At 46.4% G+C, this 24,259-nt stretch overlaps 1 protein-coding gene across 2 annotated transcripts in view; it reads right to left on the bottom strand.

Moving 5' to 3' along the window:
* The window catches only part of ANKRD35 (ankyrin repeat domain 35), a 41,963-nt gene that overhangs the window by 5,441 nt on the left and 12,263 nt on the right, over positions 1–24,259 (bottom strand). Inside the window, exons 4-11 of one of the 2 annotated variants that reach the window (XM_039358521.1) lie at positions 21,315–21,379; positions 16,183–16,240; positions 12,282–12,352; positions 10,142–10,248; positions 8,675–8,859; positions 7,932–7,969; positions 2,840–5,107; positions 1,303–1,392 (exon numbers count right to left, since the gene is read on the bottom strand). In XM_039358521.1, coding sequence (XP_039214455.1) covers positions 1,303–1,392; positions 2,840–5,107; positions 7,932–7,969; positions 8,675–8,859; positions 10,142–10,248; positions 12,282–12,352; positions 16,183–16,240; positions 21,315–21,379 — 2,882 coding nt within the window. Of the gene's footprint in view, positions 1–1,302; positions 1,393–2,839; positions 5,108–7,931; positions 7,970–8,674; positions 8,860–10,141; positions 10,249–12,281; positions 12,353–14,473; positions 14,585–16,182; positions 16,241–21,314; positions 21,380–24,259 lie in introns of those variants that run through there. The other variant, XM_039358522.1, reaches the window with a different exon arrangement.

Raw genomic sequence — 24,259 nt, 5'->3', positions numbered from 1 at the left:
AAGATCACGCGACGTACTAGTACCGCTTTACAAAGCCCTAGTAAGACCACACCTGGAATACCTGCAGCCAATTTTGGTCACCTTATCACAAAAAAGATGTTGAGAGTTTGGGAAAAAAATCAGAGAAGAGCAACTAAGATGATCCAAGGCCTGGAGACCAAAACATAGGAAGAACGGCTGCAGGACTTGGGTTTGGCTAGTCTGAAGAAAAGAAGAAATAGGGGAGACATGATAGCAGTGATCCAGTATTTGAGGGGCTGCCACAAAGAAGGGGGGGGTCACATTATCCACCAAAGCACCAGAGGGCAGGACGAGAAACAATGGTTAGAAACTGAACAAAGAGAGAAGCAACCTGGAACTAAGGAGAAATTTCCTGACAGTGAGGACAATTAGCCAGTGGAACAGCTTGCCACCAGAAGTTGTGGATTTTTAAGAAGAGACTAGTCTGAAATGGTCATAGGGTCTCCTGCTTGAGCAGGGGGCTGGACTAGAAGACCAATCTCTACTCTGATTGACTAACTGGGATTGGGACATTTCATGATTCCCTTCCCAAAGTGGAGCACTGCTTTAGGAGATTTCCAGCATCTCCAAAATCTCCTAGAGCAGTGGTTCTCAACCTTTTTAATGCCGTGACCCCCAACCGTCGTAAGTCAAGGACTACTCAACCGGTCGTAAGTCGAGGACTACTCAACTGGTGCAGCACCGTTTGCAGAATGGGGCTTTTGGCGGGCTCAGCAGGGCAGAGACAGCCTGGACAATTCCTATTGGCTTTGGAAAGCCAATAGAATTAGACTCTATTCAAGAGAGTCTATTCTATTGGCTTTCAAAAGCCAATAGAATAAAACGGAGGAGCACAGCTAAGGAAAAGGGGGGGGGGAATGGCGGACTGCGTTGTTTGGCGACCCCCGTGAAATGGTCGTTCGACCCCAAATGGGGTCCCGACCCACAGGTGGAGAACCACTGTCCTAGAAGCTGCGGGTTCAGGGATGTCCACCAGGACGTGGTCACAAAAGTCAAGATGGCGGTCGTGCCGCTGTGATCAATCCTCCACCTCATCGATCAGAGGTGGAGAGAGATGGCTGAATTTAAACCAGATTCGAGTTTTCTAATCCAGATCGAATACCGTAGTGCAGGGTGTTTCTCAACATTTTCAATTCCTGATTTATTTATTTTTTTTTTTGGGCTGCAAAAGCCTTGGTTGGGATCGCCAGGATCAACTTGTTGAAATATGAAAAACGCCAGCACTAGAATCGGTTTATATCACACGTGTCACACCCCCATATCAAGTCCTACGTGGCTCACCTCGTTCTGCAGGATCAGGCGGGTGCGTTCGCTGCGCAAGTTAAGGATTTCGCTCGAGAGCTTTTCCGTCTCCTTCAGCAGCTTCTTGATCTGAGGGGAAACAGAACAGAACCGTACAGGTGGTCCTCGGCTTACGACCACAACGGAGCCCCCAAATTTCTGTTGTTAACCGAGACAGTTGTTAAGTGAGCATTTCCCCATTTAAGGACCTTTCCTGCCACCATCGTTAAGTGAATCGCTGCGGTTGTTCAGTTGGTAACGTGCTGGTTAAGTGACTCCGGCTTCCCCACTGACTTTGTTGGTCAGAGCATCACAACGTGCAATCACGTGACCCCAGGATATCGCAACCGTCATAAATCGGAGTTAGTTGCTTGCTCCGCCCCCACCCCATGGTCACGTGATCGCCTTTTGTGTACTTGGCAACATGGCTGCATTTACAGCTGTTTGCAATGCCCCTGAGTGTGTTGTACAGTATTTTGGGGGAAGATGTCATTCAACACTAAGTATTTTCTAAGTGAGTATTTAATACTAAGTATTAGTACCCCTTTATAAAGCCCTAGTAAGACCACACTTAGAATACTGCATCTAGTTTTGGTCACCACGCTATAAAAAAGACGTTGAGACTCTGGAAAGAGTGCCAAGAAGAGCAATAAAGATGATTAGGGGGCTGGAGGCTAAAACGTAGGAAGAACGGTTGCTGGAATTGGGTATGTCTAGTTCAGGGGTAGGCAACCTTGGCTCTTTTATGACGGGTGGACTTCAACTCCCAGAATTCCTGAGCCAGAATGGCTCAGCATGGAAACCTCTCCATTTCTCCTCAGCATGGCTGACTGAGGAATTCTGGGAGTTGAAGTCCACGAGTCATAAAAGAGCCAAGGTTGCCTACCCCTGGTATAGGGTCTCCTGTTTGAGTAGGGGCTTGGACTAGAATAGGGGTAGACCACCTTGGCTCTTTGATGACTCGTGGACTTCAACTCCCAGAATTCCTGAGCCAGCCATGCTGAGGGGAAAGGGAGAGGTTTCCAAGCTGAGCCATGCTGGCTCAGGAATTCTGGGAGTTGAACTCCACGAGTCATGAGGGGGCCATAGTTCCCCCATTCTGGCTCAGGAATTCTGGGAGTTGAAGTCCACGAGTCATAAAAGAGCCAAGGTTGCCTACCCCTGGTCTAGTTTAATGAAAAGAAGGACCGGGGGTGACATAATAGCAGTCTTCCAATATTTGAGGGGCTGTCACAGAGAAGAAGGGGTCAAATTATTCTCCAAAGCTCCTGAAGGCAGGACGAGAAGCAACGGATGGAAAGTAATCAAGGAGAGAAGCAACCTAGAACTAAGGAGAAACTTCCTATCAGTGAGGACAATCAACCAGTGGACCTGCTTGCCTCCAGAAGCTGTGGGTGCTCCACCACTGGAGGCTTTTAAGAAGAGACTGGACAACCACCTGTCTGAAATGGCACAGGGGGTTGGACTAGAAGATCTCCAAGGTCCCTTCCAACTCCGTGATTCTGTTCAAAGATGCCCCTCACCCTTCGGTTCTTACCTTGACGTCTCTCTCCTGGCACATCTTGGCGATATCGTCCACCTTCTTATTCAGCTTGTCCACCGTGCCCTCCAACTTCTGGGACTTCCCTCTCAGCTCTTCCACTTCCTCCTCGTGCTCCAGAGCTTCGGCCATCAGCTCTTGAGTCTTCTGCTGTTCACGGTCAAGGGCTTCTCTGTGATGGGCAGATGCTCCACTGGCTTCATCGTATTTCTCCCGGAGGGCCGCCAGCTCCTCCCCTAGGACCTGGGCCCTGGTGGACAGCATGCTGCAGATCTTCTCATACTTGCTAAGGACCTGCTCCTCCTCCTGGCGCAGATCAGCCATCTGGGCCAGGACTCGGTCCAGGAGCTGCATCAGGCTGACCACCTTGACGCCACCTGGGGTCCCTTGAGACGCAACCAGCAACTTCTTCATCTCCTGCAAGCCTTTCTCCAGTTCCACCATCTGCTCTCGGATTCTCCAGTTTTCTCCGATGACCTCGGAGGCCTCCAAGAAGATCTCTTGACCAAGTTGGTCCTTGCCAGGGCTCCTGGGATCCGGCGGGAGGGTTCGGTCAACCTGCAGGGCATGGTTCTCCTCTTCCATCTCGGACACCAGCTGCAAGGCTTCGTTCTGCTTCCTCACCACGTTGTCCAGCTTCCAATGGAGCTCCTTCAAGATGCAGCTGTCTAGGTTTTCGCCAACTCTACCGCCGGCCTCTTGGGTCACCTTCTTGAGGAAGTTGTTCCTCACAAACGTCATCTCCTTCCTCTGCTCCTCCAGCTTCAGGCGCAGCTTCCCCGATTCCTCTTTCTCCAACGAGAGCTCGTGGGACAGGAACTCCACGGTCCGTTTCAGCTCTTCCATCAGGCGCTCGGTCTTCTCCGCCCGAGGAGAACTCTCTTTGGGGCCATGTAACTTCTGAAGCTCTTCCTGAAGCTTCTCCCTTTCCCTGCTCAGCTGGGCCAATTCTTGTACCAGGCCACCGTTGTTCTGCTTGAGGTCCCACACCTCCTTCTCCAGGTCAGAGCTTCTCCGGCACGGACGGGCCCTGCTTTCCATCACCTCAGATTTCGGCCTGAGTTTCACCTGCCCCACAAGACCGTTATGGAGCTGGGGCTTTTCTACCCCACTTTTCTGCAGCTCCTCGGGGGTCTCCAAGTGGCCCGGCTCGTGACCACAACCATTCTTCTCTTCTTCAGGAAGGCCATTGCCGTTGACCAAGGTTTTGGAAGGAGACTCCAAAATGGCTTCCTGCAAAGGCCGGGCTTTGTCCAGGAGAGCAGTACAGGCCTGCTCCAGCTTGACCAGAGCCCCCTCCAGGCCGGCGACCACCTTCTTCCAGGCCGAGATGCACTTCTTTACCGCGCCGGATGGCACCGCTTGGAATTGCAGCCTGCTGCGGACAGCCTCCTCGGCTTCCTTCTTCAGGTCCTCGTTTTCGGCCAGCATGGCCGCCATCTCCTCCCGGGCCCGGGCCTGGGTCTCCTCCATCTCCTTCATGCACTGGGCCACCTTCGCCCGGGCAAGGCTGCTCTCGGGAGGCCCGGCCAGATGTTTTCCCAGGAGTCCCCGGAGCTTTTGGTTCTCGTCGCCCAACCGCAGCGCCCGGGCCTCCATCTCCTTGAGGGCCGCGCTCTGCGACTTCTTCTTGGCTTCAAAGACCCCGATGACGGCCCTCATGTTCTCCATGTGCCCCTCCATCTCCTCCACCCGCCTGGCCGCGCTGGCCTTCTCCTCCAGGGCTGCCTGCAGCTCACTTTGCAGGCGCTTCAGCTCCTCCGCCTCCTCCTCGCCAGGCCACTGGACCCTCCCAGGCTGGAGCCTGGTGGGACTGGCCATCACCTCTTGGGTTGAAGCTTTGGGCAGCTCCTTCTCTGCTTCCTGCTGCTTCTTCCTCTCCTTCAGCTCTCGCACTTGCTGGGCCAGAAGGTCCAGGCAGTGGTCCTCCTCCATGTGGTCGTGGCTGTGGCGCTGACTCGGCTGCCGCCAGTTGCGATTCCGGCCCTCCCAATCCGGCAGGATCTGGCTGATCTCCTGCACTTGGTCCCAGACCTTCTCCTTCAAGGACTGGCTCCCCATGGAGAGGGCCTGGCACTCTTTCGTCTTTTGGTCCAGCTGCAGCTCCAGCTGGATCACTTTCATCTTTTCCTCCCGGAATCGGCTCCGCCATTCCCGTAACTCGGGGCCTTCCTCCGCCTCTTCTTCGTTGTCGCTCTGGTCTCCCGCCTCGCTCGGGAAGGCCAGGCTGCTCACGTCGGTCTCTCTCCCGCTCTCCGAGGGCACCTGCGCAAAAAGGGACAGACATCGCCCAGGGCAGTGATGGCGAACCTTTTAGAGACCGAGTGCCCAAACTGCAACCCAAAACCCACTTATGTATTGCAAAGTGCCAGGGCCACATCAGCATTGGGGTGCTCTCAGGCGGAGGAGGGGGGCGTGGCTCACTGGGTGGGCATGGCCGCTGGGTGGGCATAGCTGCGGTGGTCACGGCAGACTGGGTGGGCGTGGCTGGGGTGGGTGGGCTGGGACCAGGGTGGCGGGGATCAGTCCCTCACCATCTCCAGGGCATCCCCAGGGCTCCAACGCCGCTCACTCGCTCACTTCCTGCCCCGTTGCTTCCAAACGCCACATGCTCGCTACTCTGGCGAACTTTGCTGGGGCAACAGCGTGCATACCCACAGAGTGCCGCCTCTGGCACACGTGCCATAGGTTCGCCACCACTGACCCAGGGAGCCCGCAAATTGCCACTGTTCCTTTAGCGACCATTCAAAGTTACGTCACTGGGGGGAGAAAGTGACTTAGGACCGGTCCTCACACTTAGGACCCTTGCAGCATCCCCCGTGGCTACCTGATAAAAATTTGGGTCCCAGGCGACAGGGGGTGGATTTATAAGGCTTGCAATATCCTGGGGGGGGGGTCGCCTGCTCCTCATGTGCAGTTTTCCCAAGCAAAGTCAATGGAGGCAGCGGGATTCGCTTAACGACCACCCGATTCATTTAACAACTGCTTAACAACTACAGGTGGTCCTCAACTTGCAACCGTTCATTTAGCCGTGGTTCAAAGTTACAACGGAGCTAAAAAAAAGGGGGGGGACTTAAGACTGGTTCCCACACTTATGACCATTGCAGCATCCTCGTGGTCACATGATCAAAATTTCAGCGCCTGGCATCTATTTACAACGCTTACATTATCATGTGATCCCCGTTCACGAATTTCCCAGCCAGCTTCTGGCAAGCAAAAATCAAAGGAGGAAGCAGGATTCTCTTAACAACCACCTGATTCACTTAAGAACGGCAGTGATTTGCTTAACTACAGGAAGTCCTCGGCTTACAACAGTTCATTTAGTGACTGTTCAAAGTTACAGCAGCGCTGACCAAAGTTACCTATTGCTGTTTACCACAATTATGACCCAAAATTTGGACTGTTGGCAACCGGCTCATATTTACGACGGTTGCAGCGTCCCAGGGTCATGTGATCCCATTTTGTGACCTTCTGACAAGCCAAATCAATGGGGAAGCCGGATTCGCTTAACAACCGTGACAGTAACTTCACAACTGCAGCGATTCGCTTAAAAACGGTGGCAGGAAAATGGGGCAAAACTAATTTCACAGCTGTCTTGCATAACAAGAGAAATTTTGGGCTCAGTTGTGGTCGTAAGTCGAGGATTACCTGTATGGTGGTGCAAAGCCAGGAGGAGTTCCTAATGTTCGGGACTCAACTCTCAGCTCATGTCAAGATTTTTAATATGCTTCCCAACATCGAAAGTAGCAAAGAGGGGTGGAAAACTGGTTCTCCATGCAGCTAGTCCTCAACCTATGACAATTGAGCCCCAAATTTATGTAGCTAAGTGGGACATTTGTTAAGTGAGTTTTGCCCCATTTTATTGCCATATTTGTTAAGTGAATCATTGCAGTTAAGTTAGTAACCTGGTTGTTGTTGTTAATAATAATAATAATACCAATAGCAATAGGCTCCTTGGGTGCAATCCCAAAACAACTGGTGCACCACTTGAACACCATTGGCATTGACAAATTCGCTATTAGTCAATTGCAAAAGGCGACCTTACTAGGAACTGCTTCCATCCTGCGACGATATCTGTAATACCATCAAACATCCACATCTGCCTATCCCAGGTCCTTGGGAAGGACTCGATAGGTAGACAACATGCCAAATCCAGTCTGAACATCTGGCTGACTGTGCGATGATCCATAAATAATAATAATAAAGTTGGAAGGGACCTTGGAGGTCATCTAGTCCAACCCCCTGCTCAGGCAGGAAACCCTGTACAATTCCGGGCTGTCCAGTCTCTTCTTAAAAGTTAGGCTTAAGTTAAGCTACCCCCATGGACTTTGCTCATCAGAAGATCACATGACCCCAGGACATTGAGACCGTCATAAATGCGAGTCAGTTGCCAAGCATCCAAATGTAAATCACGTGACCATGGGGGATGCTACAACGGTCATAAGTGTGAAAAATGGTCATAACTCACTTTTTTCAGTGCCGTTGTAACATCGAACCGTCACTAAGTGAACTGTCGTAAGTTGAGGACTACCTGTACAGATCTGAAACTAATCCTGAGATCAGGGAAGATTTTTTGTTAATCTGACCACATACAAGTCAGGAGGGCATGAACATTCCAGCCAGAAAAAGAGGGAAATGGAGTCTTTAGGAGGACATCCTCCATTTATGGCCCCAAGGGAGCCTCTGCCCATCCCGAGTCTTAATTCGTGACAGTCCTAATTCAGGTCATCCATGTGACCAGCCCAATTTTACAACCTTTTTGCCAGCAGTCATTGAGGGAATGCTTGGTTGTTAAGTGATCCAATGAGCTTGTTTGCCTGAAAACTGGAAGTAAAACGCCAGATTCCCACAAAACTCTTGTAAAATGCAGTCCAGTCGTGGGACCGTGGGACACTGCAGTGGCCGTAAGTTGAGGACTACCTGTATAAGGACGATGAAGCGTTTGGAAGTCACTGCTGCATTGTACAAGGGAGTTAAAACAAAAAACAAAACAAACCCCCAAATTGCTAGCGTTAAAGCTTTTTTTTAAAAAAAAAAAAAACAAACAACCCTGGCTCTTTTAATTGAAACCGTTAATGGCTGCTCTTACCTGGGAACCAGTTTCTGACGAATCAAATATCCCCAGTTCTGTGGAAAGAGAAAGACCAAAGGTGAAGGGGCAGAAAATATTTGTCCGGGACGTCAGGTTCTTTTACAGGGCTGGGGCGGGGGGGGGGGGGGTGCTTCTCTGCCAGGTTTCTGGGGACCCCTTTACTGCTTTTGTAAACTTCACATGGGCTCCATCCACTGGTGGAAAAATCACCCAGTGTTTCATATCTCTATCTATCTATCTACCTACCTACCTACCTATCTCTAAAACATTTATCCGTCTATGTGTCTGTCTGTCTAACTATTTCTATCCTTCAATGCTGGCTGTGGAATTCTGGGAGTTGAAGTCCACATGCCTTAAAATTGTCAAGGTTGAGAAACACTGTACTATACTATACTATACTATACTATACTATACTATACTATACTATACCATACCATACCATACCATACCATACCATACTATACTATAACTATACTATAACTATACTATAACTATACTATACTATACTATAACTATACTATAACTATACTATAACTATACTATAACTATACTATACTATTACTATACTATAACTATCCTATCCTATCCTATCCTATCCTATCCTATCCTATCCTATACTATTATAAGTGAATTAAAAAAATTACTGAAGGGAAAAAAAAGAGGTATCACACATACCAATTAAGACAGCTTTGCTACCAAATTGACACAAGCAGCGATTTCTCCACCCGGATCCCCCGTACCTCGTTTTTTCCACTTCTTCAAGGCAGTCCGGACCTGTCTCCGGAGAATCCGGTTCTTACTCCGCGTGGCGTAGTGCACGGCATCGTGGCCTGTCTGGTCCATCAAAGCCACGTTGGCTCCGTTCTGCAGAAGCAAGTCAGCTGCCTCCACACCCCCAGTTTCGCAGGCTAGGATGAGCGCCGTCCTGAGGAAAACGGGTAGAGATTGTGCGTTTGTGTGAATGCTTTTGCCTCGTGAGTGCCAAAAAGCAGGGACCTCCCCAAGAAGTTCTGAAAAGTTATTATTATAATAATAATAAAGTTGGAAGGGACCTTGGAAGTCATCTAGTCCAACCCCCTGCTCAGGCAGGAAACCTTATACCATTTCGGACAAATGGCTGTCCAGTCTCTTCTTAAAAACTTCCAGTGTTGGAGCATTCACCGCTTCTGGAGGCAGGTTGTTCCACTGGTTAATTGTTCTCACTGTCAGGAAGTTTCTCCTTAGTTCCAGGTTGCTTCTCTCTTTGGCTAGTTTCCATCCATTGCTTCTTGTCCTGCCTTCAGGTGCAGTATATTTAACAGTATAACACAGTTGGAAGGGACCTTGGAGGTCTTCTAGTCCAACCCCTTGTTCAAGCAGGAGACCTTATACAGGTTACAACCACAACTGAGCCCAAAATTTATGTTGCTAAGTGAGAAATTTTGTAAGTGACTTTTGCCCCGGATTCATTTAATGGCCGTTACTAACTTAACTACAGTGATTCAACTTAACAAATGGGCAAGCAAAGTCGCAAAATGGGAGAAAACTCGCTTCACACATTTCTCACTTAGCAACATAAATTTGGGGGCGTAAAATGGGGGCAAAAAGTCAATGTCTGTCTTAGTCGCAGAAAGAGCCGAGGTGGCGCAGCAGTTCGAGTGCAGTACTGCAGGCCACTTTAGCTGACTGGGTTCAGCAGGTCAGCGGTTCAAATCTCACCGGCTCAAGGTTGACTCAGCCTTCCATCCTTCCGGGGTAGGTCAAATGAGGACCCAGATGGTTGGGGGCAATGTAAATATATATATATACATTGCTTACTGGTGTACACCGCTTAGAGAGTGCTTGCACTTAAAGCGGTATATAAGTCTCATAAATAAATAATAAATAAATAAATAAATTTTGAACTCAATTGTGGTCGTACGTCACCAGCCTACACTGGACTGGACTGATACCAATGCACCCCAATAATATAATGTACTACTTGTGTTGTAATAATAAAGTGTATTTTTTTTAAAGGAAAAAAAAAAGGAACTCTCCTCCGCTTGCCACAGAGATGAATTTGGACCTCAGGGAGTAGCTGGTGCAATTCTTCCCACATCTGCTCCCACCTCTGGATTTGAGGGACACCTAGTTCTCTAGGCTAATAAACCTTTTGCCTGCCCCGATTCCAGGTTGCTGAATTCTGTGGCCTGCCTCGCAGGGTGGGTGTTTGCAAACGGGAGACTCACTTGCCATCCTTATCCAGGAGATCGACCTTGGCCCCTCTCTGGAGCAGCTGAGAGCAGATGGCCGTCTGGTTCCCCTGCGCCGCAATCATCAGGGGCGTCCGCTCATTCTGGAGCCAACAGGAGACACCAAAAAACTCAATTTTGGGCCCAAAGCGGGGAACAAAGAACAGGAGCAAATTAAGGATGAGCAGGGGCTGGTTCCGGAACCCATCATGCACTCCCATGATGGCCAAATCTGGCCCTAGGTTGAGCCTCAGCTTACTTCTTCCAAAAAGCAACCACATTGGAAGATCATTTAAAACCAATTTATTGCAGTACTTTGATAAAGTGGGGTCTCCCTCTGAAAAAGGGGAGCCTGCAAAAATGGCCTAGGGTCGCTTTTATCGTTAGCCCAACAAAGAACTTCAAAGTAAAAGTTGATTGGTTTAGAAATGGTCATCTGTCCAGTTCCATCCCATGAATTAAAACATCCAATATATGTGATATATGTATATATATATGTATATATTTGTTTTCTGAGGTTTTTGCGGGTGTTTGTATGTAGGTCTTTGGTTATTTGGATTTTCTCCCGCGTAAAATTGGAAGTGTCTTGGCGACGTTTTGACGAAGTCCCATTCGTCATCTTCAGGCTGGTGTTTTCGGTTTCATGCTTCTAGGAGCTACGATCACACATTGCTCCTAGAAGCACGAAGCCAAAAACACCAGCCTGAAGATGACAAATGGGATTTCGTCAAAACGTCGCCAAGACACTTCCAATTTTACGCGGGAGAAAACCCAAATAACCAAAGACCTACATATGTATATGTGTATATGTATATATATGTAAATATGTATACGTACATGTATATTTATATAATAGCCATAGAAGACAGTATTGTATTCTGAATAAAAATAGAAGAAAAATTTGCAAAGGAAAAACATCAGAATGGAAATGGATAAGATATAGATAGTCCTCAACTTACAACAGTTTGTTTAGGGACCGTTCGAAATTACAATGGAACTGGAACATAAGTAACTTATGACCATTTTTCACAGTTACGACCATTGCAGCATTCCCCCATGGTCACGTGATCAAAATTCAGACGCTTGGCCACTGACTCGTATGTATGACGGTCGCAGTGTCTCCCGGGGAAACCAAATTCACTTAACAACCGTGTTCCTAACTTAACAACGTCGGTGATTCACTTAACAACAGGGGATAAGAAAGGTTGTAAAATGGGGCCAAACTCACTTAACGAATTCTTACTTAGTCAGAGAAATTTTGGGCTCAATTGTGGTCATAAGTCAAGGACTTTCTGCACCGGCTAGTAGTTAACAGTTCAGAGAATCCACCCACTGGCCTAAGACCACGGGAAAATGTATATGGACTTCAATTCCCAGAATTCCTCAGCCAGCAGAGAGAACATACACACACCTGCCAGAATACTTTGGACAAAAATCCATATATTCTTATGTACAAGGTATAAATTTGCATTCGGTTGGGGGACATTATCTGCAAAAATAACAGATGATATGGAAAATTGCAAACAAATTAGCAAGCACCAAAATGGTTTTAAAATTCAATCTGAACCTTCTTTTTTTTTTTTTTTTTACAAAAGCCTTTAATTATTAAAAAAAAAAAACAGCAGGAAAAAAAGGAGACCAAAACAAGAAAATGACATATGGATCATTTCACTTGTTAAGTTTTTCTCCAGTTTCTTAGTTTTGTTTTTAAAGTTCAGGCTGAAATGAAATATATACGATTTTCTCACGAATGTATATAAGTGTATGCATATAGATATAGATATACAGACACATATACATATTCCCTGACAGTTTCAATTCCATTAAAATATATAGTAGGAATATTTCTCACAAAGATGAGGCACTTCAAAAGAAGTTATTGTCACCCACTTTTATATATTAGCAAAAATGAGCAAGAATGATAAAATGAAATGGGCAGATTAAGTAACTACCATTATGATCTGATTCAGCCTTCCCCAATCTGGAGGGTGGAGTTTTTTTCCATTTTTCAATGGAGTTTTACTTCCCATAAAATAGTATTATTTACTACTCAGCTCATAAAAAAAGAGTACATTCCAATAATCAAAAATAGTCGATAGAAAAGAGTCCTGAACAACTAAATTAGTAAATCACTTACCTTATCGGTGACATCAAGGAACGCTTCTTGGTCGCAGAGAAGTAACACACTGGAGGCACAGCCGGATAAAGCTGTTGGTGGGATTAAAACAGTGTTTAAATGTTGAAAACGTCAGCTTTCTACAATGTGCCCATCACAGTAAATGCCATTTTCAGAACCAAATTTAACAGACCACTGTAAAAAAAAAAAAGTATTGCAGCAAATATTACTAATCTCTGCTGAACATCATAAACCCTAAATTTCTTTTCTTTTCTTTTTTGAAAAATAAAGAAGGAATGTATCACTAGCAAACACACACTTACTCAAAAGTAAGTCTCCATGCAATCTGTAGGAAAATGGTTGTCCTTAATTTCAGCTTCCAACATCAAGAGGCTTCAACCTTCTGTCTTCATTCATGGGATTTTACGTGAGATGGGCGTTAATGAACTTTATTTATTAAGCTTACATCCCACTCATCTAGCTTGTATTCCATTTGTAACCCTCATGTTCTTTCCATCTTTCTTTTCAACTCACTCTCCCAGCACACTTTTAATTTATTTAGCATATGGCATCTACAGAGGTCATGCAGTCACTGTTATACAAATGTATTTAAATAAAGCGATATATATTGTACATAGATATATTGTACATATGTACATATACCATATAAATTGTAAGATACAAGCAACAAAGTACATATACTTCCTTGTGTGTCCAACCACACTTGGCTAATAAAGAAATATATATTTCTTTATAGATGGAAAGAACAGGAGAGTTAGAATGCTAGATGATTAGGGAGCTTGCCTATATAGTTGCCTTTCTCTGCTAACTCTGGTGACGTCAGTAGTTTGGCTGACGAAAGCTCAGTAACTCATTTATTTACAGGCTTATTTATATTAAACGGTCCTGTTTATTTTTATCCTGGGGTTCGGTTTTCTATATTTTTATTGACATGTGTATGCCCAGGATTCGCATTTTAATGATATTAAGGATATATATATATATATATATATATATATATATATATATATATATATGCAGGTCTTGGATATATATATATATGCAGGTCTTGGTGTATTCGGGTCTTGTCCCGTGTAAGATTGAGAGTATCTTGGCAACATTTCGCCAAGATACTCTCAATCTTACACAGGACAAGACCCGAATACACCAAGACCTGTATACCTATACCCATGAAAATCTACGAAAACAAATATAGGCTCAAATCTCAGAAGGGTAAGTTTGGCTGAAGAGAGTTAAGAAACTCGAAATAGCTATCCCATTCTCCCTTAATTCTTTGTTAGCAATCCAAATTTTATAATATATATATATATATCATATGGTTTTACCTTTATTTTAATATTTTATCTCTGATAGCGTTGTCCATCATCTATCTATCTAAAATATTAAACTAAGATAAAACCATAACAAAATTACAATTAATTCTCCCAGCACAATTAGTTCACAAGAAAAACTCAGAACAGCTACACAGGTTTGGTACACAACCTTCTGCTACCATTTTTAATATCAGAAGCAGAGCAATTGAATAATTAATCTCCCAGGTTTAACTAATTTAATGTATGTGGTTTATGATTAAATGTAAATCAAATGCAGGATTTGTCCAGGCCTTCGTTTTCTCACCCTTTGTGTCTCCCCAGACATGCCAGTAAGAATCTGGGAAAAAAAGTTTTGCAACCCTGGGCTAAAGTCACAATATGGTTTGCTTGTTTAGCAAGGTATGTCAGCTCAGCCAGTGTGGTTTGTGACTACAGCTTTAAAAGAAACTGTAGTTAAATAAACCATAGCTTAGTGCAATGTGGGAAACCATGAGTAGTTTTAAAACAACTGGCTGGACTCCGTGAGTTGAAGGCGCAGAAAAAAATTGCAGCAACGAAAAATAATAACTACTGTAAATAAATAGTTCTAAAATACTGCAAATAGTTCTGCTGCAAGAATTCTCCTGATTCTGCTCACAGGCGATTAAAGATGCAAGTGATGTAATTTAACATCTGCATTTCCTTAAAACCAAGCATGAAATTATAGCGAGGCAATTAAGTGGATTTATGATGGAAGCTCAAAGCTGCATCAGTAATTTTTTTTTATTTTTTGCTCTCTTTGCAAATTCTGTGGGAGGCTTTTGCCAACATGTCTGCAAAACTTTAGAGCTAAGCAATTGGTGCTCACCTGTTTGAAAAGGTAAGCAAAGCTTGGTTTACCTGTTAGCTGACCAGCCTCCTTCAGCAGGAGATGGATCTATGCAAGCCTCACACACCCTCGAAAGACACCAGGACTTGTTCCAGCCTGTCCTGATGCTACTTTTAAAAATCCATCCCTTTTCTTGACTGCTTTTATAGCAAATTTTATGGGCCAATCAGAGCTCTAGCATACTATCAATGTATTTGCAGGATATGATACTAATTTTCCTTGAGCGTCACAGCTGGAGGAAAGGGGTGGCCACTTGCATAAAAACAAAGTAACATAGCCCTGGAGTTCCCAACCACACAACTTGATGTTGTGAAACTGACTAGATCGTGTTCCCTGATAAAATACAATTATGAAATTGAGAGAACCAAGCATTCTCAGGGGAAGTTACTCGGAGGCTGCAACCCTAATGAATCTGAGCAGAGAGCAGAGCCTGGATGGTACTGGAAGCAAAGAAGGATCTAAGTTGGTTAGGGCTTGAATGGGATGGGAGACCACCTGGGAATCCCAAAGCTGGAGGTTCATTGGAGAATTCAAATAACACCCCCCAAGAATAATAGAATAACACAGTTGGAAGGAACCTTGGAGGTGTTCTAGTTCCAACCCCCTGCTCAAGCAGGAGACCCTATACCAGAGTCTCTTCTTAAAAGCCTCCAGTGACGGAGCACCCACAACTTCTGGTGGCAAACTGTTCCATTGGTTAATTGTTCTCACTGTGAGGACCTTTCTCCTTAAATTTAGGTTGCTTTTCTCCTTGATTAGTTTCCATTCATTGTTTCTTGTCCTTCTGCTGCTTTGGAGAATAGGCTGACCCTCTCTTCTCTGTGCTAGCCCCTCAAATATTGGTCCTCTTTACACTAGACTAGACATACCCAATTCCTGCAACCTAAGTAGCTGCCAGCCCTCTGATACGTTTTGTTGCTCTTTTCTGCACACTTTCTAGAGCCGTGGTTCTCAACCTTCCTAATGCCGCGACCCCCAACCAGGTGGTCGTAAGTCGAGGACTACCTGTATTTCCCTGCGGGTGGGGGCAGGAGGGGCGGGGTTTGCTCCCTCTCATTCTCTCTCTCACTTTTTATTTTTCTCTCTCTGGCGCGCACGCTCCACCTCCTCTCCTGCGGCTGGAGCGCACGGCGGGCAGCCGAGGGGGCACCGCCAATAGAATAGACTTATTGAATAGAATATTGGCTTTCAAACGCCAGTAGAATAGACTCTCTTGAAGAGAGTCTATTCTATTGGCTTTCAAAAGCCAATAGAATAAGAGGGAGTAGCATAGCTCAAGAAAAAGAGGAAAAAAACAAAACAAAACAAAAAATGCCGGACTGTGTTTCACGAGGATTTTACGAGGAAAAACTCCAGGACTTTGGCGACCCCCGTGAAATGGTCGTTCGACCCCAAATGGGGTCGCGACCCACAGGTTGAGAACCGCTGTTCTAGAGTCTTTTTTATAGTAAAGAAACAGCCGCTTCTGTCCTCATGGAGGGATCTAAGAACTAGATGCAAGTCTGGCGACTTGGTAGGATGCCTGGAAAAACTTATTATTCATGTTTAAGTTCTGCTAAGGTGTGCAGAACTGCAGATTATCAACGGGCTGTTTAAAAAGCAGGAACAGCCCCTTCTCTTATGTGATTGTGCTGTTCCTATGCCAAAGCAGTTGCCCTTGGAAGAAATGTTTAATTTGGGAGGAAAAAGCCATAGAAGTTCGCAGAATCCTAAGACTCACCAGCCCAATGTAGAGGTGTACGGTTCTCTCCATCCACACAGTCTTCATTTGCTCCGTGCTGCGAGAAAAAAGGACAGTATACTCCTTACCGTAATACATGTCTAATGTCCTGTGTTCTAATAGCTTTTAATAAAAAAAATTAGCAACAGTATAACATGAAACATAAGACTGATTTTTTCCCCCTGCAATTAAACTCATCCCACAAAGTTGTGAAATTAGTCGCTGCCAAACAAAAATAATACTCTATTTTTCCACTTGGGGATTTTCTCTAAATACGATTCCTGCAGAGGTGCCAGAAAAACAGAGTTGGGGGTCTCTTCAAATGTTAGAATCATTGGCTATCCTGTCATCCCCTAGCCCTCCTTTTTTTCTAGACTAGACCTACCCAATTCCTCCCAGTCTCCCAATCCTATCCTAGATTTTTTTTTTTCTCCGCAGGACCAATTCTCTTGCAGCTAAACTGCATCAGGTATCTGAAACCCGTCCACAAGATGGCATGTGAAAGTTAACAGAATAACAGAGTTGGAAAGGACCTCAGAAGGTCATCTAGTCCAACCCCCCGTTCAGGCAGAAGACCTGATACCAGAGGTCCCCAACCTTTTGGGTACCAGGGACCGGTTCCACGGAGAGAGGTTTTTCCACGGACCAGACAGGTGGTGGTTTTGTGTGCTGCCTGCATCCCGCGGATGGGGCTTTGCTTGTTTGTGTGGACCGGTTGCTGGCATGCCATAGCCCGGTACCAGTCCACGGACTGGGAATTGGGGACTCCTGCCCTATACCATTTCAGACAAATGGCTGTCCGATCATTTCTTGAAAAGCCTGCAGTGATGGAGCACCCACAACTTCTGGTGGCAAGCTGTTCCACTGATTAATTGTCCTCACTGTCAGGAAATTTCTCCTTAGTTCTAAGTTGCTTCTCTCCTTCATTAGTTTCCATCTGTTGTTGTTTTTTTTTCCTGCCTTCAGGTGCTCTGGAAAATAGGTTGTATGCAAAAGGTTGTATGCTTTGGTGGCCACCATCTTCCTATTTTTGTTCCCTTTGCCCACATATCAGGTCTTTTGCTTTCCAGGGTACTTGAGGGTTTTCATTTGCAAACCATGTTTAACTATAACCGAGGGTTATGGGAAACACAGGAGCTAAAAAAAGACCCTGTTAGTCTTCACTTAATGACTATTTGTTTAATGTCCACTTGAAGTTACAAAAGGCTTCAAAAAAACCTACTTACAACCATCCTCCAAGTTACAACAGCCACACTTATCCAGGTCACATGATCGCGTTTTGGGCACTTGCATCTGGCTTGCAGTTACAACCAGTTGCAGCATCTTGTGGTCACGTGACTGGGATTTGCACGAAAACGGCAAAAAATGCCTACAGGTAGTCCTCACCTTATAGCTTTTTGTTTAGTGACCGTTCGAAGTTACAACAGCACTGAAAAACAGTGACTTATGACCGTTTTTCACACTTACGACCGTTACAGCATCCCCATCGGTCACGTGACCAAAATTTGGACGCTCGGCAATGGACTCCACGTTATGACGGTTTCAACGTCCCGGGGTCACGCGACCCCCTTTTGTGACCTGACAAGCAAAGTCCATGGGGAAACCAGATTCACTGAACAACCATGTGACTAATTTAACAACTGCAGTGATTCACTTAACGAATGTGGCAAGAAAAGTCACAAAATGGGGCAAAACTCACTGTATTTGTGCCTTTGGTTTTTCCTGCTTAGGTCAACAAGGGAAGCTGGATTCCTTGAATGTCCATATGATTTACTTAACAACCATGGCCAGAAGGTCATAAAATCAGATGGGATTCACTTAAATCAGAATCAGAATAGAGCTGATTAACTAACTCTAGTTCACTAGAGCTCATTAACTAGCTGACCTTAACCTTAACTCTAATTAACTAAGCCTGATCCCAGATGTGGTCATAACTATCTATCAGAATCCAATTATATTTCATTTCTAATTGTCGACTATGGAAAACCCCATTTCTGCCCTCTCTGGATTCTGTCATACGATGAAGGGAAGGGGGGTGAACAAAGGGGTTTTATGGCCCTCACTTCTTTCGTTAAAACTTTGAAGGGACTGAATGTGGATCTCACCAAAAGGACTGACCATAACAATATGGCCATCACCTTTCATCTACTCCTCTCTGAAGTCTCCCTTCCGCCGGCCGTGAGGAAAAAGGGGGTGGAAATGTAATGCCTGGGATTGTCGCTGGAAAGATGGTGGGGTGGGGCTGCTGGGGACCCCTTAAAACCTTGAACCGTAGGGCTTGGGCCCCAGGTCCTGTCTAGAACGCCTACAATCATTTCTTCTTAATAAAGATGCCTGTTGGAAAAGATATTCCAAGAGTTCTGTCTTCTTAAGATGTAAAGTGGGGTGGGCCCTTACACTATCTATCTATAGCAGTGGTTCTCCACCTGTGGGTCGGGACCCCATTTGGGGTCGAACGACCATTTCACAGGGGTCGCCAAACAAGGCTGTCCACCATTTTCCCCCCTTTTCTTTGGCCACGCCCCTGGCACCCGGTGATGTATAAGTGGTTGGGGGTCACCACAACATGGGGAACTGTATTATGCGGTCGCGGCATTAGAAAGGTTGAGAACCACTGCTCTATAGAGTTATCACACGCACCAACCGGGTGACCTTGAGAACACAGATCAACCTCCAAGTGGCCTCAACGACTCTCTAAAAAGAAGGCAAATGACCAGCTGTCTGCAAGGAGTATAAATCCTTCCATTCCCCCACCATCCGGTCAGAGCTGAAGAAGCTTCTTGGAGGAGAAGCGAAACGTCTTCAAAGAAAAAACAAGACAGTCCAGTTGCCTCCAGAAAAAAAAAATCTTTTGGATTTGGTCTGTTCTTTAACCAGATCTTTACCCAAGTAAAGATAAAACTCTTTTTACCCAAGAGTTTAAGGCAAACTCTCCATGCAGTAATCTCTGGACATAATCTTGCAAGACAAATTAAGAAACAAATAGGAAAAGAGGGGGGGGGAAATAGATGTAGACGCAGGAGAAGCTGCAGCTGTGACACGATGAAAAATGCTCCATGCACCCCCTGCTTTGCACCTGTCGTCAGAAGGGGTTCCCTGGGAGGAAACTGGTGATTTTTATGAGACCCGGATAGCTTTGTCAGCTCAGGAATGTGGCCACACAGGCCAGCAGGCAAGCCTGAACGTTCCCAGCACAACCTTGTGCAACCAGCTGGCTCCGGGTGCTTCTGCCACCACGGCTGGATTGAAACTGCCCCTGGGGACTCTTGCAAAACCGGGCTCTGCAAGCAGCAGGATTCCTCCGCAGCTGCCCAGCCCGATTCATTCATTCGTTTATTTATTTGGGGCTGGAAAATCTGGGCAGTACAATTAGAATTGAAACAAAGGAGTTGGAAGGGACCTTGGAGGTCATCTAGTCCAACCCCCTGCTCAGGCAGGAAACCCTACACCATTTCAGACAAATGGCTGTCCAGTCTCTTCTTGAAAATTTCCAGTGTTGGAGCATTCACTGCTTCTGGAGGCAGGTTGTTCCGCTGGTTAATTGTTCTAACTGTCAGGAAATTTCTCCTTAGTTTTAGGTTGCTTCTCTCCTGGATTAGTTTCCATCCGTTGCTTCTTGTCTTGCCTTCAGGCGCTTTGGAAAATAGCTTGACTCCCTCCTCTTTGGGGCAGCCCCTGAGATATTGGAAGGCTGCTATCCTGTCCCCCCTCATCCTTCTCTTCGTTAAACTAGACCTACCCAATTCCAGCAACTGTTTTTTATATGTTTTAGCCTCCAGTCCCCTGATCATCTTTCTTGCTCTTCTCTGCACTCTTTCTAGAGTCTCAACATCTTATTTACATTGTGGTGACCAAAAATGGATGCCGTATTTCAAAGTGTGATCTTATCAAGGCTTGGAACAGGGTCTGATTTTTCTTCCAACAGCATGTTGTGGGAATGACATCCTGGTGGGCTTAGCCAGCTGCGCAGGGCGAGAGTGTTCATATCACAACAGTTCCTGCTTTGCTAAGGGTCTGTCTCAGTCGCTCCTTTATTGACTCTCCTCACCTCAATCCCCCCTCCTTGTGTTGTGTGTTCTAAGACACAAGGATGAGATCTCAGGTTTGTCCTCCATGCAGCCCAGGCAGATTCATGCTGGTTGTGAGTTTGTGTAGGCTCTAAAATGGGATTTGCTGCATTAGATGGTTCTCACCCTTCCAGCGCTGACTATCCGGCAATTATAGAATTTAGTGCAATTAAAAGTAGCAATCTTCCTTTTAAGTTTATTTATTATTAATTCCCACGAGATAGGCATCACTGTTTTCCAGTTAGGTCTTGAATCAAGAAGATGAGTTTTCACAGCGAGGGGACTAATTAACGCCTAATTACTTGACACTCATCCAAACTGCCCAGACTTGAATGTGGATGCCATCGAAAAAGATGGCATCCACATTCTGCCTCTTTCTTATGGGCAACCAGTGGACACCCCCAAAACAAATAAAGCTAATAAATTCAAATAAATAAATGTACTGTTTGTATTCCTTTTCCATTACAGGTAGTCCACGACAGTTCATTTAGTGATCATCCAAAGTTACAACGGCCCTGAAAAAAGTGACCCCCAAACTTTTCCTTCTCCTCCTCCTCCTCCCCCCCCCGGAAAACCCCATTCTCTTAAAGCACTGATGATGTTACCTAGTTGGGTCATGAAATGTCTGTAAGAAAACCACCAGGCTCAGAGAGCACCAAGGACGCCACTGTCCTTCCTCTCCTCCTCCTCCTCCTTCCTGTAAACTGTACTCCCTTCTAGCATGGATGATGTTACCTAGTTGGGTCATGAAACGTCTGCAAGAAAACCACCCAACTCAGAGAGCACCAAGGACCCCATAGTCCTTTTCCCCTTCTCCTCCTCCTTGAAAACAAGCTCAGAGCCCTCTCAATGGTGGGGAGGGGGGACATTTTACCAGAGGAACAGGGCAGAAACCACACAAAAATTCCCAAAGGGTAGCAACAACCTCCCTCTCCCCCCCCCCCGGGCTAAACCTTCTAAAACCCACCAAGCTGCCATGTCCCTGCACGTGCTCAGAGGTGCCTTTAGCTTTAGGATGCTGTGAATGGGCCTCAAAGGGGTCCCAACGGAGAAGCAGTCTTTTACCTGGAGGAGGACCTTCACGCACTGGGGCTGGCAAGCGATGGTGGCTAGGTGCAGAGCTGTGCTGCCTGCAAAAACATAAACCATAGAATAAGAGGGAGGGAAGGGACCTCAGAGGTCTTGTAGTCCAACCCTTGCTCAAGCAGGAGACCCTAGAGCAGGGGGTGTCAAACTCAATTTCACTGAGGGCTGCATCAGCATTGCGGTTGCCCTCGGGGTGTGTGTGTGTGTGTGTGTGGCCAGGGTGGGTGCGGCCTACTGGGTGGGCGTGGATGGAGTGGGTGTGGCCTACTGGGTGGGCGTGGCCAGCTCTACATCGTTCCCATCAAGGGTGCCTGTGGGGGTCTGGGCAGGAGTGGGACAGGTCTGAGGGTCTCTGGCAGAAGCGGGTGGGACCGGGGCAGAGTCCATCAAGCCGGATATGTGAAGTAGGCAAGGGCCATTTGCTGGCCACTTCCAGGCGATGGTCCATTTCTTCATTCCTCACAAAGGGTGACCCCTCCCCAGCATGCACCCAGGGAGCGGGGGCGACACGGCAGGGGCTGGACCCTCGTTGTTTCCAGACGGCCTTGTGGAGCTAAGACTGAATGCGTTTCAGCATAGATGGCCACCACAAAATTGTACATTGGCTCCCGGCCGGCCTGGGCCAGGGTCAAGGCAGCGGGGGCCGTTCCCTCACTGTTTCCAGGACGGCTTCACGGGCCACATGAAACCACTTCGCGGGCCGCATCCGGCCCCCGGGCCTTGGGTTTGACATGTCTGCCCTAGACCAGGAGTGTCAAACTGCTGGCCGGTGGGCCGGATGCTTCATGGCAAAATCGCGCCCACCCCATTGCCAGCGATGGAAAAAAAGTCACGATACATCATGTGACGTCGCAAGTTGGACACCCCTGCCCTAGACCATTTCACACAAATGGTTGTCTAATTTGTCCTTCAAAACCTTCCAATATTGGAGATGGTAGAGGACAGGAAGACCTGGAGGAACGTTGTCCATGGGGGTCGCGATGGGTCGGACACGGCTTCGCAATTAACAACAACAACAACAACATTGGAGCACCCACAACTGAAGGAGGAGCGCATCCCCAACCAGGGTTCCTTAGCCTTGGCCCCTGGTCCCCATTTGCTTCCCTCTTGATAAATATCAGCTTGTATTGGGGTGAAATATTTACAGGTAGTCCTCGACTTACGACCACAATGGAGCCCAAAATTTCTGTTGCTAAGTGAGACCTTTGCTAAGTGAGTTTTGCCCCATTTTACGAATGTCCTTGCCACAGTCGTTCAGTGAATCACTGCAGATGATAAGTTAGTAACCCGGTTGTGAAATGAATTTGGCTTCCTCCATTGTCTTCAGTTGTCAGAAGGCCGCACAAGGGGATCACGTGATCCCAGGACCCTGTGAACGTCATAAATATGAACCAGTTGCTGAGTGTTTGAATTTCTCACATGATCATGGGGATATTGCATGGTCGTAAGTGGGAAAAACCCTCATAAGTCACTCTTTTCAGTGCCGTCGTAACTTTGGACGGTCACTAAATGAATTTGTGTAAGTCGAGGATTTGCTCAATCGTGGTTAAAATTGATTTCGTCCATCAGTCACTAACTGGCGCTTGCAAATTTGCTTGTGCAGCTTATCCTCAATTTACAACTCTCTGTTTAGCAATGGTTCCAAGTTACAAAGGCACTGAAAAAAAGTCACTTACTCACACTTCACACTTACGACTGTCCCAGCATCCCTGTGGTCACATGATCAAAAGCCTGGCCCACGGCCATCGTATTTACGACGCCTGCAGCATCCCGGGGGTTGTGTGATTGCCATTTGCAACCTTCTCAGCCAGCTTCTGAGAAGTCAAGTCGACGGGGGAAACCTCAATTCGCTTAATGACTGTGTGATTCACTTAACAACCAGGACCAAAAAGATTATAAAAGTCAGGTGTGATTCACTTAATAACCATTTTGTTGAGGAATGGAAATTCTGGTCCCGATTGCAGACATAAGTGGAGGATTACATGTACTGTGACTATATGTCCTACATATACACACACAAACACACATGCACATGCCTATCACCAGCCTACCCAGAGTAATTTGCTGGGCCAGGAGCATATTTGGTGGGGAGCCAAATATCACCAGCAGGCCGTGACTGCACCATCAAAGCCCCGCCCCTTGGTAGGCGCACTCTATGCAAAAGAGGCGGGGCCTTGATGACGCCCTCACGGCCGCCATCTTCCTATTTTTGGTCCATTTGCCCATATATCAGGTCTTCTGCTTTCCAGGATACTTGAGGGATGCACCGGTAAACCATATTTAATTATAACCCCGGGTTAACAGAACACGGTATCTAAAAAAAAATAGATAAGGTAATCCTCCCTTAATGACCAGTTGCTTAATAACTGTTTGAAGTTACGACGGACTTCAGAAAAGCTACTTACAACGGTCTTCAAAGTTACAACTGCCGCATCTACCTAGGTCACATGATCACATTTTGGGCACTTGCAGTTCTGGTTTGCACTTGCAACCAGTTGCAGCATCCTGTGGTAACGTGACTGGGATTCTGCAGCTGGGGGGCAGAAAAATGGCAAAAAATGCCTACGGGTAGTCCTCGACTCACAACTTTTCATTTAGTGACTGTTAGAAGTTACGACACTGACCGTTTTTCCCACTTATGGCCATTGCCTCAGCCCCATGATCACGTGATGGAAATTCGGACGTTTGGCAACTGACTCATAGTTATGACGGTCGCAGTGTCCCCCAGTCGCGTGATCCCCTTTTGCGACCTTCTGACAAACGAAGTCAACGGCGAAGCCAGATTCACTTAACAAGCGGGTTGCTGACTTAACAACTGCAGTGATTTGCGTAACAACTGTGGCACGGAAGGTCGTAAAATGGGCCCAAACTCACTTAACAACTCGCTTATCAACAGAAATTTAGAGGTCAATTATGGTCGTAAA

This window comes from Crotalus tigris, unplaced genomic scaffold (genome assembly GCF_016545835.1).
Source record: "Crotalus tigris isolate CLP2741 ecotype Arizona unplaced genomic scaffold, ASM1654583v1 scf7180000019021.11574027:1482141, whole genome shotgun sequence".
NCBI classification, from domain to species: Eukaryota; Metazoa; Chordata; class Lepidosauria; order Squamata; family Viperidae; genus Crotalus; species Crotalus tigris.
The sequence above is the reverse complement of the archived record's forward strand: the minus strand, read 5'-3'. Positions and strand labels throughout refer to the sequence as shown.